This window comes from Hyperoodon ampullatus (genome assembly GCF_949752795.1).
Source record: "Hyperoodon ampullatus genome assembly, chromosome: 5".
Lineage (NCBI taxonomy): Eukaryota > Metazoa > Chordata > Mammalia > Artiodactyla > Ziphiidae > Hyperoodon > Hyperoodon ampullatus.
This window is the reverse complement of record NC_136918.1, coordinates 69,371,889-69,386,009: the sequence shown is the minus strand read 5'-3', so window position 1 is coordinate 69,386,009 and position 14,121 is coordinate 69,371,889. Positions and strand designations below refer to the sequence as shown.

At 38.3% G+C, this 14,121-nt stretch overlaps 2 protein-coding genes and 1 long non-coding RNA gene across 4 annotated transcripts in view; 2 read left to right on the top strand and 1 right to left on the bottom strand.

The window, feature by feature from the left end:
* The window catches only part of GFM1 (G elongation factor mitochondrial 1), a gene marked incomplete at its 5' end in the record, with an annotated part of 42,633 nt that extends 41,761 nt beyond the window's left edge, over positions 1-872 (top strand). The window contains 2 exons of the mRNA XM_079704758.1: positions 436-489; positions 648-872. Of these exons, the coding sequence (XP_079560884.1) occupies positions 436-489; positions 648-779 (186 nt within the window). The 3' untranslated portion in view covers positions 780-872. The remainder of the gene's footprint in view (positions 1-435; positions 490-647) is intronic.
* A 4,085-nt stretch (positions 873-4,957) lies between these two features.
* LOC307053103 lies at positions 4,958-11,105 on the top strand. 2 transcript variants are annotated; one of them, XR_013810896.1, is made up of 3 exons: positions 4,958-4,991; positions 10,139-10,229; positions 10,960-11,105. It is a non-coding gene; the product is annotated as an uncharacterized lncRNA (long non-coding RNA). The 2 variants fall into 2 exon arrangements; XR_013810897.1 differs by lacking the exon at positions 4,958-4,991 and adding an exon at positions 6,594-6,762.
* The window catches only part of RARRES1 (retinoic acid receptor responder 1), a gene marked incomplete at its 5' end in the record, with an annotated part of 40,968 nt that continues 32,455 nt past the window's right edge, over positions 5,609-14,121 (bottom strand). Inside the window, 3 exons of the mRNA XM_079704407.1 lie at positions 5,609-5,990; positions 6,070-6,132; positions 13,636-13,772. Of these exons, the coding sequence (XP_079560533.1) occupies positions 5,841-5,990; positions 6,070-6,132; positions 13,636-13,772 (350 nt within the window). The 3' untranslated portion in view covers positions 5,609-5,840. The remainder of the gene's footprint in view (positions 5,991-6,069; positions 6,133-13,635; positions 13,773-14,121) is intronic.

Sequence of the window (14,121 nt, the reverse complement as noted above, 5' to 3'; positions counted from 1 at the left end):
AATTCCCTTGCCTGTCCCTTACTTAAATCTCATGGGAGAAAGGGTTTATCACGTTACCTAAGGCCTCTTAGAAGACACTACTCTTGGCATATAGCCTATCATTGAGGAGTCCAAGGGAAAGTTGTATTCACATTTTCACAGAAGAAACACTGCTGTGTGGAGTGGGGATGAGAGGGATGGCTGTTAGTGGTGTCTGCTCCGTGAAACTGAAAGATTGGGTTTCTAGTTGTGTCTGTCAAATGAAATTACTTTCAAATAGGGTTTCTACTGTGGTAAAACAAAAACAGGTTTCTCTTAGGCTTTTAATTCTTTTAAACCAGGAGTAGTTAGTAGAAACCTGAGTCTAAAGGAGTTAAAATGACTAAGTCTTCTCTGTATTTTTCTCAAATATTTTTCAATAAGCAATGCTGAAGTATCTACTGTGTATGTTTTCAGGTCCCTCTAAATGAAATGTTTGGTTATTCTACTGAACTTAGGTCATGCACAGAGGTAAGCAAGTGTTTAAATTTTACTTCAGTGTTCTTCAAGAGACCATCCTGCAAAATCATCATTTTTGTGAAATCTTGTCTTTGCATGACTTTACTTGATAGTTGTTTAAAAAAAAAAAAAATCTGCTTTTTGTTTCTGTTTTTGTGTTAAACCCCCAGGGGAAGGGAGAATATACAATGGAGTACTGCAGATATCAGCCATGTTTACCAGCTGCACAAGAAGACCTTATCAATAAGTATTTGGAAGCTACAGGTCAACTTCCTGTAAAAAAAGGAAACGCCAAGAACTAACTTTCCTCACTTTGTTGACTAACTGTATCTGCAAGGTTTAGATATGTTAATGGATTCATGGAATAAATTCAGCCTGAAAAGAAGTAATTTTAGAAGCCCTTCCTATTATATTCAGGAGCTTCTTTTATATCATAGTTAATTCTGTGTATATCTCAACGGTTGATTGGTTTTATACCTCAAATAAAATATTATTACTGAAATATATTTAATATTTATTTGAGGGAGGAAGAGACTTATTTCTGTTATACTTAATAAGCTTAGAACATGTATAAACGTCCACATTTTTTCATCATAAGAATTTTCAACATACAGAAAAGCTGAAAACATAGTACAAAGAACAGCCATATACCTTCCATCTAGACTCAACAATGAACAATTTTGTTAAGTGTTTATCGGATAATTGTTTTGTCATATTTGCTTTTTATGCTTGTCTATTGTCCATCTATGTTGCATACTTTCATTCTTCAAGTTGTTTTGCTGTATACCTGAAAGTGAATTGCATATATCATGACACTTCTTGGAGTATCACCTTTTTTGTTTAAGAGTGGATTCCTTTGTGACAACCTGGATAGCTAGCCCTAGAGGGTATCATGGTAAGTGAGGTAAGTCAGAGAAAGACAAATACTGTATGATTTTACTTAAATGTGGAGTCTAAAAAGCAAAACAAGTGAACAAACATAACAAAATGGAAACAGCCTCACAGGTACAGAGAACAACCCAGTAGATGGTGGTCAGAGGGGAGGGAGGGGCAGGAGGAGTGAAATAGGTGAGGGAGATGAAAAGGTGCAAACTTCATTATGAAATAAATGAGGCACAGGGATAAAGTGTTTTTTAAAAAAAAATGGAGACCGCTTTTCAGATTTTCTAATGCTAGCTAAATTTCTAGCTGTTTTATATAGAGCTGATTGCTTCAATTTGTGGCTTCTGCAGATTTTTAACTGCTTGTTTTTAGGAGTATAAATGTTACTTTGTTGCAGACCTGTGAGGTAAAAAAAAAAAAAAAAAAGGCCCTTGCATATGCTATTGTTGTCTATGTTCATTTTAATGTTTCTGCAGCTTGGAAATAATAAAATATAACCTACAGGGTCGCTGGCTAGTCTGTTTCATCCACCTATTAAATGCTAGTTGAATTAGAGTCTGCTGGAATGTATCATATATTGTATTCATTGAGATTGTGAAAGAAAATGTTAAACTAGAGGTTGTTGGACATTGCCAGGGAGTTCTACCATACTGTTCAGAATTGCTTCATCCAAAAACCATCTGATGTGAAAGACATATCCTAGTCCTTTCCCTTAGTGGATAATAGACATGAAATAACTTTTAAATTCCTTTGTTTTCCTTGATTTGTAGATTTGGCTCTATAACTTCAAGTTCCTAGAAAAAAAGACCTTTAAAAAGTATTGAGCAAATGTTTTCAAGGCATTTGTTAAATGCTTTAAATGCATTATCCATTTTAGTTTTCACAACCCTATGAAACTAGGTACTATTATTACGACCATTTTGTAATAGAGGCAAAAGCACAGAGTAAGGTAAATAACTTATCTAAGACCACACAGCACATTAACTTTTCAAATTGATAATGCATTTATGATACTTATCAAACCAAGTGCATTTTCCCATGAATATGTCTGTTGCTACAGTAGCATCAAGCCTGAAAAATTGTGTTGCTTTGGCATTTCATCAGCATCTCATGCTATTCACACTGACTTTGATATTGATATTGTTCCTGATGAGGAAATACCTTCATAGAATTTAGCACAGTTCCTCTTGCTGTTGCTAACAGTCAGAAATATTAGAACTAAGATGGATAAATTTGGAAGTGCTTTTAACTTGTTAAACATTTTGGTTATGAAGATACGGTGCCAGAAAAGAGTCGAGATATCTAACACAACACCAGCGTTTCATAGGCAACGACACAGGCCCAGCTGGTGGGAGTAACTAGAATAGGATCACATAGGAACCCATCCAGGACCAGAACCCACATCTTTTGTTAACTCATTAGTTTGGCTAGAGTTGGTAAAGACCACATACCAGCCAAAGTCTGTATAAGGAAACAATTAATGAGAATATTCATAAATGAGGGTTTCTTTTACACCACTGTTGTAAAGGATGATTGTTGGCTAATTTAAAGACAGTATTGTGTTGGAGAATGGTAGCAGCACTAGGCCTGCGGCAGTATCGCCCTGATTCCCAACCCTGGCAGCACTTTAAAAATTACTTGGGGAGCTTTAAAGAGAAATACCCAGGCCAACCCCTAGATACTCTGATTCTTTGCATCAAGATCAAAAGTTTTCCAGCTTATTCTAGTATACAGGCAAGGTTAAAGACCATTGCAGTATAACCTGTACCTCCAAAACATGAAATGCAGGATTTGTTCAGATGTGTCACATTATTAATATTCTTTTGTGTGATGTTAGTGATGAGCTATTGGTTCTTAGCTTGGTAAGTTTATCTTTAAAGATGTACAGTCAATTTCTGTTATTCCTTGCCTCCTTGCTCACTCTTAGATTTACGTTGTGAAGTCACTAAAATTTAATACTGAAATTTTAGGATTTTTCATATTTTAATACTTTTGAAATCCGGATGAGTCTTAAAATTGATGCCAGTGAAGTGAGGCAGCCACCAGGTAAGTAGTAAATTGTGACATGTAGGAATATATCCCTTTGTAGAAAACATCTACTTGCATTGCTAAAACTGTCCATTTTTGAATTAGAGCTTTAATCGCTGCTTAAAACGTCTTCAAATAAAACTATAATGCATCGTTGAAATAGTTCATGTTTTCCCAGGCAATTTATTGTGAGCATGGATTCATTATCCTTTCAAATAAGTGCCAGGCAGCATGCTAGTGATTGTAGCACTTTGAAAGTTAGAAAGGTCACAGGACAGGTCATAGAATTTTCTAAGCTGAGAGAAATCAGTGTGATAAACTCATATGTCATGAAGCACTATCATTCAAGGGCCAATATAGAAACTTCCGATTGACTTTCAAAAGAACTTACTTAACTTCTAACTATTCATAACTCAGGAAAAACAAAACTATAAGTAGAATCAAATGGAATGCAGGCAAAATCCTGGTGTTATTTTGTATGTCTTAAAATTTTTGAAAGTTCTAAAGAGATTAGGAAAATAAATGTGATGCTGTTATTGTCATTGGGTCAGAGTGATTCAGAATTCTTTAGACTCTTAATGAATAAAAGAGGGCTTAGGAAATTTAGAGGTTTTCATTTTATGTCAAGGCAGATGAAGTAATTTTTCTCCTCTGTTAGCTAGCAAAATCAGTATTAGTAAAATCAGTCAGCAATTTTAGAGTTTGTGCTAGAAGTTCTGATGGTGATATTGAGAAATGTTTAGTTGGTTTAACTTACAGGTTTTGTAAATTTATAAATTAGGTAATTTTTTTTGTATGTCGTATGTGTAGAATTCACCTTCATAATCTATTATACCGAAATCTGTTAAAGGGTTACCACCTTAGCTTCCTTACTGATTGAATTATGGTCACATTTGTGAGCCTAATCTCACTAATTTAAAATGCCTTTACAAGGATGAGAGGACTTTTAGAAAGTTGAGACAAGAAAGCTGAAACCCCTTTCTAGCTCTTAACGTGACACTGAAAGATTAAAAATCACAGGACATTGAATATGCTCTTATAATGCTCTTGGCACTTTTTTTCCAAGATATTTAGGGAACTTCAGTTAGAGGAGTTTATTACTTGGTTCTGGCATCGTTTGTCACTAGATTGTTTGATATCTTAGGGAAAGTATTTTCTCTGCATTATCATATATGTGGGAGATCTGATGTTTTCTTTAAATGATTGTTTCCAGTGCTTTGGAAAACTTACAGTCCTTAAATCCAAAGGATATTGGGAAGATGAATGCAAAGGGTTTGGGGTTTTAAACAGAATAATACATGATCTGCCTCTGCTAAAAAGTAACAGTATAATTCATCTTATTTTTATTTTGTAAGAGTCTATGTCTTAAAATTTTTTCTATTTAGTATAAACTTTTTCAGTTTTCTAATACAGACAAAAAGGTAACATTTTCGTATGTTTTAAAAGGGCTGATGCTTCCTAACCAACTACTGATCAAGGAACCCGGCTAAGGGTTTTGAGACATGAATATAAGCAGTCCATTAAATACTAATTTTGAGAGGCAAATGCTGGCCACATTTCCTGGATCAATTCTTCCTGCCTTGGGGAGGTACTCCACAAATCTGGTAATGGTACATATTGTGTTTGTTTTTATAAATTACTTAGGCCAATACTGGGTCCAAGTTGTCCTTATAAATGAAAATTGTAAATACTTTATGTACTTTCAGTTACATCACTGTTCCATTTAATACATGTTTGCAGACACTCGGCTTTATCTCTGAGACACTCTTTATTTGTAAAATTTTTATTAATATATAAATACTTTAATTCCAGCTTAGCACAGATTTTGCCTATATAGACAAATCTCTACAAACACATGTAACGCATTTTATTTAGAAACAAACATTTATTTAAAAGTAGATATCAAATTTAAAAGGAATACTTGCTCAAAATCATAAAAAATAGTAAAGTTCCTTTTAAACAGGTAATATTTTCCCTACAATTTGCTTTCACTGAAATATATTATCTTTTTTAACATACTAGGTAGAAGCAATTTAACAACACAGAATAGTTAGCTACAATATGTTCAAAATATTGAGAAATGCAGATTTATAGATGTGACCATCAATTTTATTTTGTTATGTTTTTTAAATACTTACTGGTCCAGCTGCAGCATACACTAACTGACTTGGTTTTACATTTTAGGGCTAAAACCCTGAGGAACCTGCAGAGTAACTGTTTAGCACTGAGCAGAGTTCAGTTTGCATGTGCTCCCAGAGTTAAAAACTAAACCAAACCAATCAAAAAACAAAAATCCCAGTATCTTTTAATTTTTGAGTATTTACTTGTAATCACAGGCTTTCCCAAATTATTAGAATGCCTTATACCTTGGCTATTTTACTAGAATAATGATTTAGGCTATTAAGTGTAGTCATTTTGTTCAGAATTTAGTATAAACAGATCTTTTTTGCTTTTCAGAAATTACTAAGCTCTGTTGGTGCCACAGCTGATCCCTCTTCAGTTCCAGAGGCTTCTTCTGGTGTCTGTAGCTCTTGACAGTGGTACTTCACCTTCAGTGGTTTGCCAGGGTACCAGACCAAGCGAATATGACAGGGAATCATTTCCTGGGAAATAAGAGTTCTAAAATATTATGATCTGCAAAAACTTCTGGTTTAAACAGTTCTGTATACCGTTTTGTTTTACCTGTGTTGAGAATTCATGGAGTAGAACAGTATAATCAAAATCAATTGCATCTTCATTTGTTTTCTAGAAGAAGAAAGAAAGAGTTAGTGTGATAGATAGTGTGGGTTTATATTAGCTTAGAATTTGGAAGGCTCGTCTTGTATCACCTGCCTTGAATGGGTGGATGGGTGCCTTGAATCACCTGCCGCCTCTTTGATTCTAGCCTCATCTCCTTTGGTGGTATCCTGTATTAAGATGTGGAAGTTGTTGATTCTTACTGTTTTGCCACTGTCATGATAATCTAGTAAGGTCCTTCTGTCACTTTTTCTCTCTAATATTTATGGGTTTTGATGGAGATTAAGGTTTATGAGAATAGGCAGAATCTTTTGACAACCTAAGGAATCTAGATACTGTATATGCACCTCAAGCTGATTTATAGCCCGGATATGCCAGGCAGTAAGACAAGGGGCAGGGCAATCAGGATTTCTAGAAGGACACCATGGGCCAGGTTCTCTGCTAGGCACTTTATACATGTTCTCATGGAATTCTCCTGTCTTGCAAGAATATGTATTATGAGCCTTCTTTTACAGGGAAGGCAACTTGAGGTTACAGCTAATAGGTGACAAGTGGGGATTCAAACCCAGATCTACTGACTCCACCACCCACATCCTTCATGCTGTACCACACTGCTTCTAAAACCAGCACATTTTATAGGTAAGCAGGCAGTCTCCCTCAGCTCTTTTATTCTCTTGATTTCTATAAATTTGAAGAGTGACTAAACTGATTTCCTGCTTTCTATTTGACAGTAACTGTTTTGAGGGGAAAAGGTTGGGGCACAAAAGTGCTTATCCCTTTACTAGTAAAAATGGAAGAGAAGGAATAAAAAAATTAATTTGGATTATGATTTTAATCTACCAGGCTTTTCATTGAGACTAAGAATATGCAAAAACAAAAAGGACTTGATACTAAGTTTTGTCTTCCCTTTGCTTACGTTGATGAAGTACTTTTACAAGCCATGAAATTTCCATCAGGTGGAGGGGGTACTAGAGGGATATGATACAAGAGAGAGCCTGGCTCAATCAGAAATTGACTGCTTTTCTGTGGTGCTTTGCATCATTGGGTAGGTTTCTCTTCTGCCTCGCAGTGTACCCATGAATGGTCAAAGCAAATATCCAAAACACAGGCTGCAAAGTCAGAATTCATGAGAGAAAATGTAGCATTTTTTATCTAAAGGAACAGTTTCTGGAGGCTCCAGTTATCAGTTGGGCATTGCTGGGTTTGGGGGTCGATTTAGCCTTGTCTGACTCTCATTTGGTGACGATGTTGACCTTGGACTGTATTGACACAGCTGGCTGCTGTGCTGTGTAATTTTTGTCTCAGACTTTTGTGCTGCCTGCACTTTTTCTCAAGGTCTGTTTACCATGTATTTCTAGTTAAAAAATTGGTCTTATAAAGTGTTTTTTCAGGACAGTGCCTCTTTCTGTTTCTGAAAATAGCATTTCTTAAGGAAATCACGGCAATCTCCAGATTTTAGGCAAAAAGGAAGAAAGGCTTGAAACAAATGATGGCGTTCCAAGTCCATTTGACAAACTTCTGCTCAATACAAAGTGTTACCCATTTTTTAATAATCCAAACAAAAATTTGGATTATTATAATGCTTGGGCACCCTCTACATTTAATTAAGACCTTCCTCAGTAAGGCTACTGAGACACACCTCATGTTTCTGTTCATAGATTCTTCCTCCTTCAGGGGGAAGCGCCCTAAGACCAAACCAAACCAGGCCTTATTAAAGAGCTGCAGCCCAGACATGGCGCAGCCCAGCCTGGCAAAGTACCCAGGGGGCACTGCCCACACCAAGCAAGGCTCTGCCAGGAAGTCATCAATTTTAATACTCAGAAATAATCTCCTTGGTTTTGTTCAAATCATCACATATGTCAAATCCTTATAGTCCAAATGGATGATTTACTGTCACATTTTTCTGATAACTTAGCACTTTAATCTTCCTAGAGACAGAATGAAATATTTGGTTTCCTTATACTTACTCGTGACCTACCCCACCGCTACTGCTCCCCTCCCCACTAAAAAAGAAAGGAATGATCCCTAGCAGAACTAGTGTGGTGTTAGTAGAGAATAAGTAGGCTTAGGTTATTAATATTAATATACGCTATCAAAAGTTGATTTTTTTTAAATTGAAGTTTAGTTGATTTACAGTGTTGTTAGTTTCTGGTATACAGCTAAGTGATTCAGTTATACATATTCTTTTTAATATTTTTTCCATTATGGTTTATTACAGGATATTGAATCTAGTTCCCTGTGATATACAGTAGGTCCTTGTTGGTTATTTTATTTATTTTTTAAATAAATTTATTTATTTTTGACTGTGTTGGGTCTTTGTTGTTGCGCTCAGGCTTTCTCCACTTGCGGCGAGCGGGGGCTACTCTCCGTTGCAGTGTGCGGGCTTCTCATTACAGTGGCTTCTCGTCGCAAAGCACGGGTTTTAGGCGCGCGGGCTTCCGTAGTTGTGGCGCGCAGGCTCGGTAGTTGTGGCGCACAGACTTAGTTGCTCCATGGCATGTGGGATCTTCCCGGACCAGGGCTCCAACCCATGTCCCCTGCATTGGCAGGCAGGTTCTTAACCACTGCACCACCAGGGAAGTCCATATCTATTTTATATATTGTATCTGTTAATCCCAAACTCCTAATTTATCCCCCTCCTACCCCCTTTCCCCTTTGGTAACCGTTAAGTGTGTTTTCTACATCTGTGAGTCTACTTCTGTTTCGTAAATAAGTTCATTTGTGCCATATTTTAGATTCCACATATAAGTAATAGCATATGGTATTTGTCTTTCTCTTTCTGACTTATTTCACTTAGTATGAGAATCTCTCGGTCCATCTATGAAGCTGCAAATGGCAAAATTTCATTCTCTTTTATGGTTGAGTAGTATTCTGTTGTGTGCCTATACCACATCTTCTTTATCCATTCATCTGTCGATGGACACTTAGGTTGCGTCCAAGTCTTGGCTATTGTGAATAGTGCTGCTGTGAACGTTGGGGTGCATGTATCTTTTCGAGCTATAGTTTTCTCTGGGTGTATGCCCAGGAGTGGGATTGCTGGATCATATGGTAACTATTTTTAGTTTTTTAAGGAACCTCCATACTGTTCTCCATAGTGGCTGTACCAATTTACATTCCCACCAGCAGTTGTAGGAGGGTTCCTTTTGCTCCACACCCTCTCCAGTATTTGTTATTTGTAGATGTTTTAATGATGCCCATTCTGACCAGTGTGAGGTAGTACCTCATGGTAGTTTTGATTTGCATCTCTAATAATTAGCAATGTTGACCATCTTTTCCTGTTGGCCATCTGTATGTCTTCCTTGGAGAAATGTCTGTTTAGATCTTCTGCCCATTTTTTGATTGGGTTTTTTTTTGATATTGAATTGTAGGAGCTGTTTGTACATTTTGGAAATTAAGCCCTTGTTGGTCACATCGTTTGCAAATATTTTCTCCCATTCCGTAGGTTGTCTTTTCGTTTTGTTTATGGCTTCCTTTGTTCTGCAAAAGCTTATAAGTTTGATTAGGTCCCAGTTGTTTATTTTTGCTTTTATTTCTACTGCCTTGGGAGACTGACCTAAGAAAACATTGCTACAATTTATGTCAGAGGACGTTTTGCCTATGTTCTTTTCAAGGAGTTTTATGGTGTCAAGTCAAAAATAGATTTCTTAGCAGAATAAGGTAAATACGATGGTTTCTGTAATGTACTATTGGCCGATGGAGGCCTCTAGTTAGTTAGGGGGAAGACTTGGGCTGGCTGCCAGTGATGTGCTGCCGGTTCGATAGTTTGGGATGCTGACAGTATCTGATACTGATAAAAGATTTGGAACAATGCTGGAAAAGTAACAGTTTTACTTTTCTCAGTTCACATTAAAGAAAGGCTAAAGGGTGTCAGGAAAGTCCTTATCCGTTTTTTTTTCCCTAGCCATCAGATATCTCCCCTGCCCTCGGCTTAGTCCTCGTGGTTTGGGAAAGACATCTGTTCTTCAGTCCTAAGGCAATAACTGCCAGTAAGATGGGTCTTATATTTGTATTTCAGCTATTTCTTAGCCCACTCTTCTCTCAGGCTGTGTTCATTTGGGGCTGTGAAGTTTATAAGGCTGCACTGCCTTACACAATTGGATTAAAAGGTGAGTTTATCCCTGAGTGCAGAGATAGTAATTCCCACCCAGAAAGCTTTTGGAAAAAACTATAATCCCTATAGATTCCTGAGCTATCTTGGGCCACGGGCACCTCCAGTCACTCCCTGCTTCTCTGTCTTTGCTTTGTCAGCCCTACTGTCCTGTTTCTAGTCTCCAGGGACAGTCCCTAGACTTTCTGATCGTAATGACTTTTTTAGAAATTGTTGCTTGTTTTGCTTGTTGTTATGTTGCTTATTTTTCTGAAAGATCACAAGAATCTTTAGTAGCCACCAAATAGCAGAACTTGAAAATCTATGTGGGTATGTGCATGCTTTTATTTAAGAGAACTCTAATCTTGGAAGCTAAGCAGTGTTGGTCTTGGTTAGTAACTTGGATGGGAGGCCGCCTGGGAATACTGGGTGCTGTAGGCTTTTTTTAAAAAAAAACTCTAATCTGAAATGCATATCAACCTTAATCCAAATTTCCCAATTGCTTCAGTATTTTAGATTTATGTTAGTTTCGAGGGCTTCATTCAGTAAGCTTGTTGACCCTCATTTCATAGCCCTAAGAGAAGAAGTGATTTGCTTTAGGTGACCCAACCAAGTCAGCTGCATCTTCAATAACTATTTATCTAAAACACAGACACCACAGGGTAAAAAACATCTAAAAGTCCTGTTCTCCCTGCATTTTTGTTTTCTTAGCTCTACAATTACATTTGTCCCCACTTTCCCAATTGCAGGGATATTAATGGACAGATGATGGACATCAAAGAAAGACTGGCTAGAATGAGCGAGAAACGGGGCTGCTGTTTTCAAACCATAGTACGTCCTGGTGTTTACTTAGGTGATGTGTCATTTATAAATGCAAAAGAATGGAAAACAATGCCATTAAAAGATCCTAATTTTTCTCTTGTGTCCCTGTTGCTCTATTCCTATTGAGTTTTTCTCTGACATTCATTAAAATTAGTTCTGTTATCTTGATGCCATTTTCTACACTAAACAAAAAATTTCCCCTAACTTCTCAGTTAAAGGAAAAGCCTTCTGTTGAGGACGTGATTGTCTTGGTAGACGAGAGAAACTTTTTACCTGCAGCCAAAGAATCGGTGCTGTGCCCTAACTCCTGGTGTAATAGCAGTCAATTACACGGCCGTTTCTATCAAAGCCACTCCATAGGGGAAAGAAACGTTCATTTTGATAAGGAATAAAACTACATTTCAAACAGTTGTCTGCTTTACAAGTGGCCTTTGAAAGGTACACCAAGCTATTACTGGCATGAATAATGCTGACTGGATGCCAGGCAAGTCCTTGTACTCGGAAGATACTCACTGCTGTCCATCCATGGTGAATGTACTGCTTCAGCCACCCGTGGAGAAAACGATTTTTAGAAATTTGTACTTACGGTTGGCTCAGCCTGCCTCTGAGTAGTTGATACTCTTTAGTCTGGAAATGCCCCTCCCTCTCCACATGACATGTGCCTGACAAAAACCCCCACTCAGCCACCTCCTTGTCTGCACCCAACCAGTTGAGTGACTGGCCCTTCTCTAAATTCGTGACCGCAGACCTTCAGAGGCCTGCAGTGCTGCGTGATGCTCGAATCCACGCACTCCCACCCCCTCTCACCTCCTGTTCCATCCTCACGCTCAGCTGGTGACTTTGCCTCATTTTTCACTGAGAAGACAGAAGCAGTCAGGATAGAACTTCCACAGGCTGCCACGTGATACCCACCCTCCTACCAGCATCTGTGCCACACTTGAAAGCCTTCCTCCAGGTGCACTCTGTGCCCTTGTCCACAGTCATCTCCTGGATCGATCATATCCTCTCTTTATCTCCTCAAAGATATTAACTCCAACAAGTCTTCCTTCTCTTCCCTACAAGTCCTACTTTGCCCCTCTCTACTGGATTTTTCTCAACATATAAATATGCCGTTAAATCGCCCAATCTAAAAATACAACGGAAAACCCTCCTTCAACCCTGTGCTTACGCATCCTCCAGCTCTAGCCCCCTCCCTCCCTTTTACTCCCCTTTATAGCTAAATTCCTTGAAAGACATGGAGTGTGCACTTCCTCTCCCATTCTTTCCTGAACCTATTCTAATCAGGACTTTGCCCACACTGTGCCAGTGAGACAGCTCTTGATAAGCTCTCCATCTACTTCCAGCTTGCCTAAATCTAATGGTCAATTCTCGGTCCTCATCTTTCTTGACTTCCCAGCAGCTTTTGATTGATAGTCAATTCTCATCCTTGAAACACTTTTTTTTTCTCATATCTCTAAACCCTCTAAAGTTGGAAGTGTTCCAGGACTCAATGCCTACATAACCTTTCTCTGTTTACACTCATTCTCATCCACTCTTGAGGCTTTAAAAACCATCTATGTGGTGATGACTCCAGCCTAGACATCTCCCCTAAACTTCAGACTCTTATGTCCAGATGACGATACAAATTCTCTACTTGGTTATGAAATTTAGAATGCTCCAACTCAAGCTAATTTCCACCCAAATCTGTTCCTCTGTAGTCTTCCCCAATCAGGAAATGAAAACTCTATCCTTCCAGTTACTCAGGCCAAAATCATAAGAATCATCCTTGACTTTTCTTATTCTTGGATATATCCATATCTAACCCATCAACAAATACTGTTGGTCTACCTTCAAAATGCAAACACTTCTCACCACATCCACTGCTGCCACCCTGGTCCGAGCTACCACCAGGCCTTGCCTAGGCTACATTACTGCTCTCCTTGCTTCCACCCTTGTCTGGCTACGGTCTGTTCTCAACACAGCAGCCAGAATGATCCTGCTGTAAGTCAGATCGTGTCACTTCTCTGCTAAAAACCCTGTAATGAGTAAAAGACAGGGTCCTTCTAATGGCCTTCCATGAACTGACCCCCTCCATCCAATCTCATCTCCTGGCACGCTCCCCTTGCTCAATCTCTTGCAGCCATACCAGCCTCACTGCTGTTTCTCCAACCCATCAGCCACAATGCCTCCTCCGTCCCCTCTGTCTGAAATGCCTTCCCTTCTGGAGGCGTGGCTTGCTCTCACTTCCCTTACGCCTCTGCTCAAATGAGAGGGGCCTTGCTTTAGACTAAAGCTTAATTCTGTCAATACCCTGCATTCCCTTTTCCCCACTTTAGTTTTCTCCATAGCACCTGCCACCATTTGATACATATTTACTTGTTTATCGGTTCACTGTCTTTCTTCTCTCGCTAGAATTAGTCTCAATAAGGGCAGCTACACTGAGTTTTTTCTTTAGTGCTATATCCTCAGTCCCCACAACCATACCTGGCATTCACATATTTAGTGAGTTAATGAAATGCAATTAAAACTCTTGCCACAAAGCTAGAAGTTCACATTAATTTAGTCTAAGAACGTTGCATTGGTTGTATCTCCTGTGGGACAAGTTAATTGTCAGTTTTTCTTACCCACTGCTTCACACTGCTGAGCTGTGCCATGTAGTAGTGTAAAAACTGTGTTGTCTTTTCCCACATCACGTAAGAGCTGCCCAGAAAAGCTAAATCCCAGATGGGTCTCAGAGAGGGATCAATATGTCCATGACTATCTGAGGGCACAAAAAAAGTACATTCATATTAAGACATTTTCAGGACAAAATATTACAAGTTTCAGTAGTGAAGTGGGACTCGTATCTGTTTCTGCATTGTATGGAATCTTACATGCTTCAACTTGCCCTGCTAAGTAAAGCTACTGTAAAACAGTTTAAGGGCTATTTGCTGTACAATATAAATGCAAACTAAGAGCTATAATGATACTCAAAGTTAATCTAAAACCTTTCATCTAAAATCTTTTAATTAGATGGAAACATCTATCAGTCATCTTCTCCACATTACCTTCTGGTTTGGGTCCACAGTCAATGTGCTGGTCTTTGTCCTTCTCTGATCCTTGGCATTAAA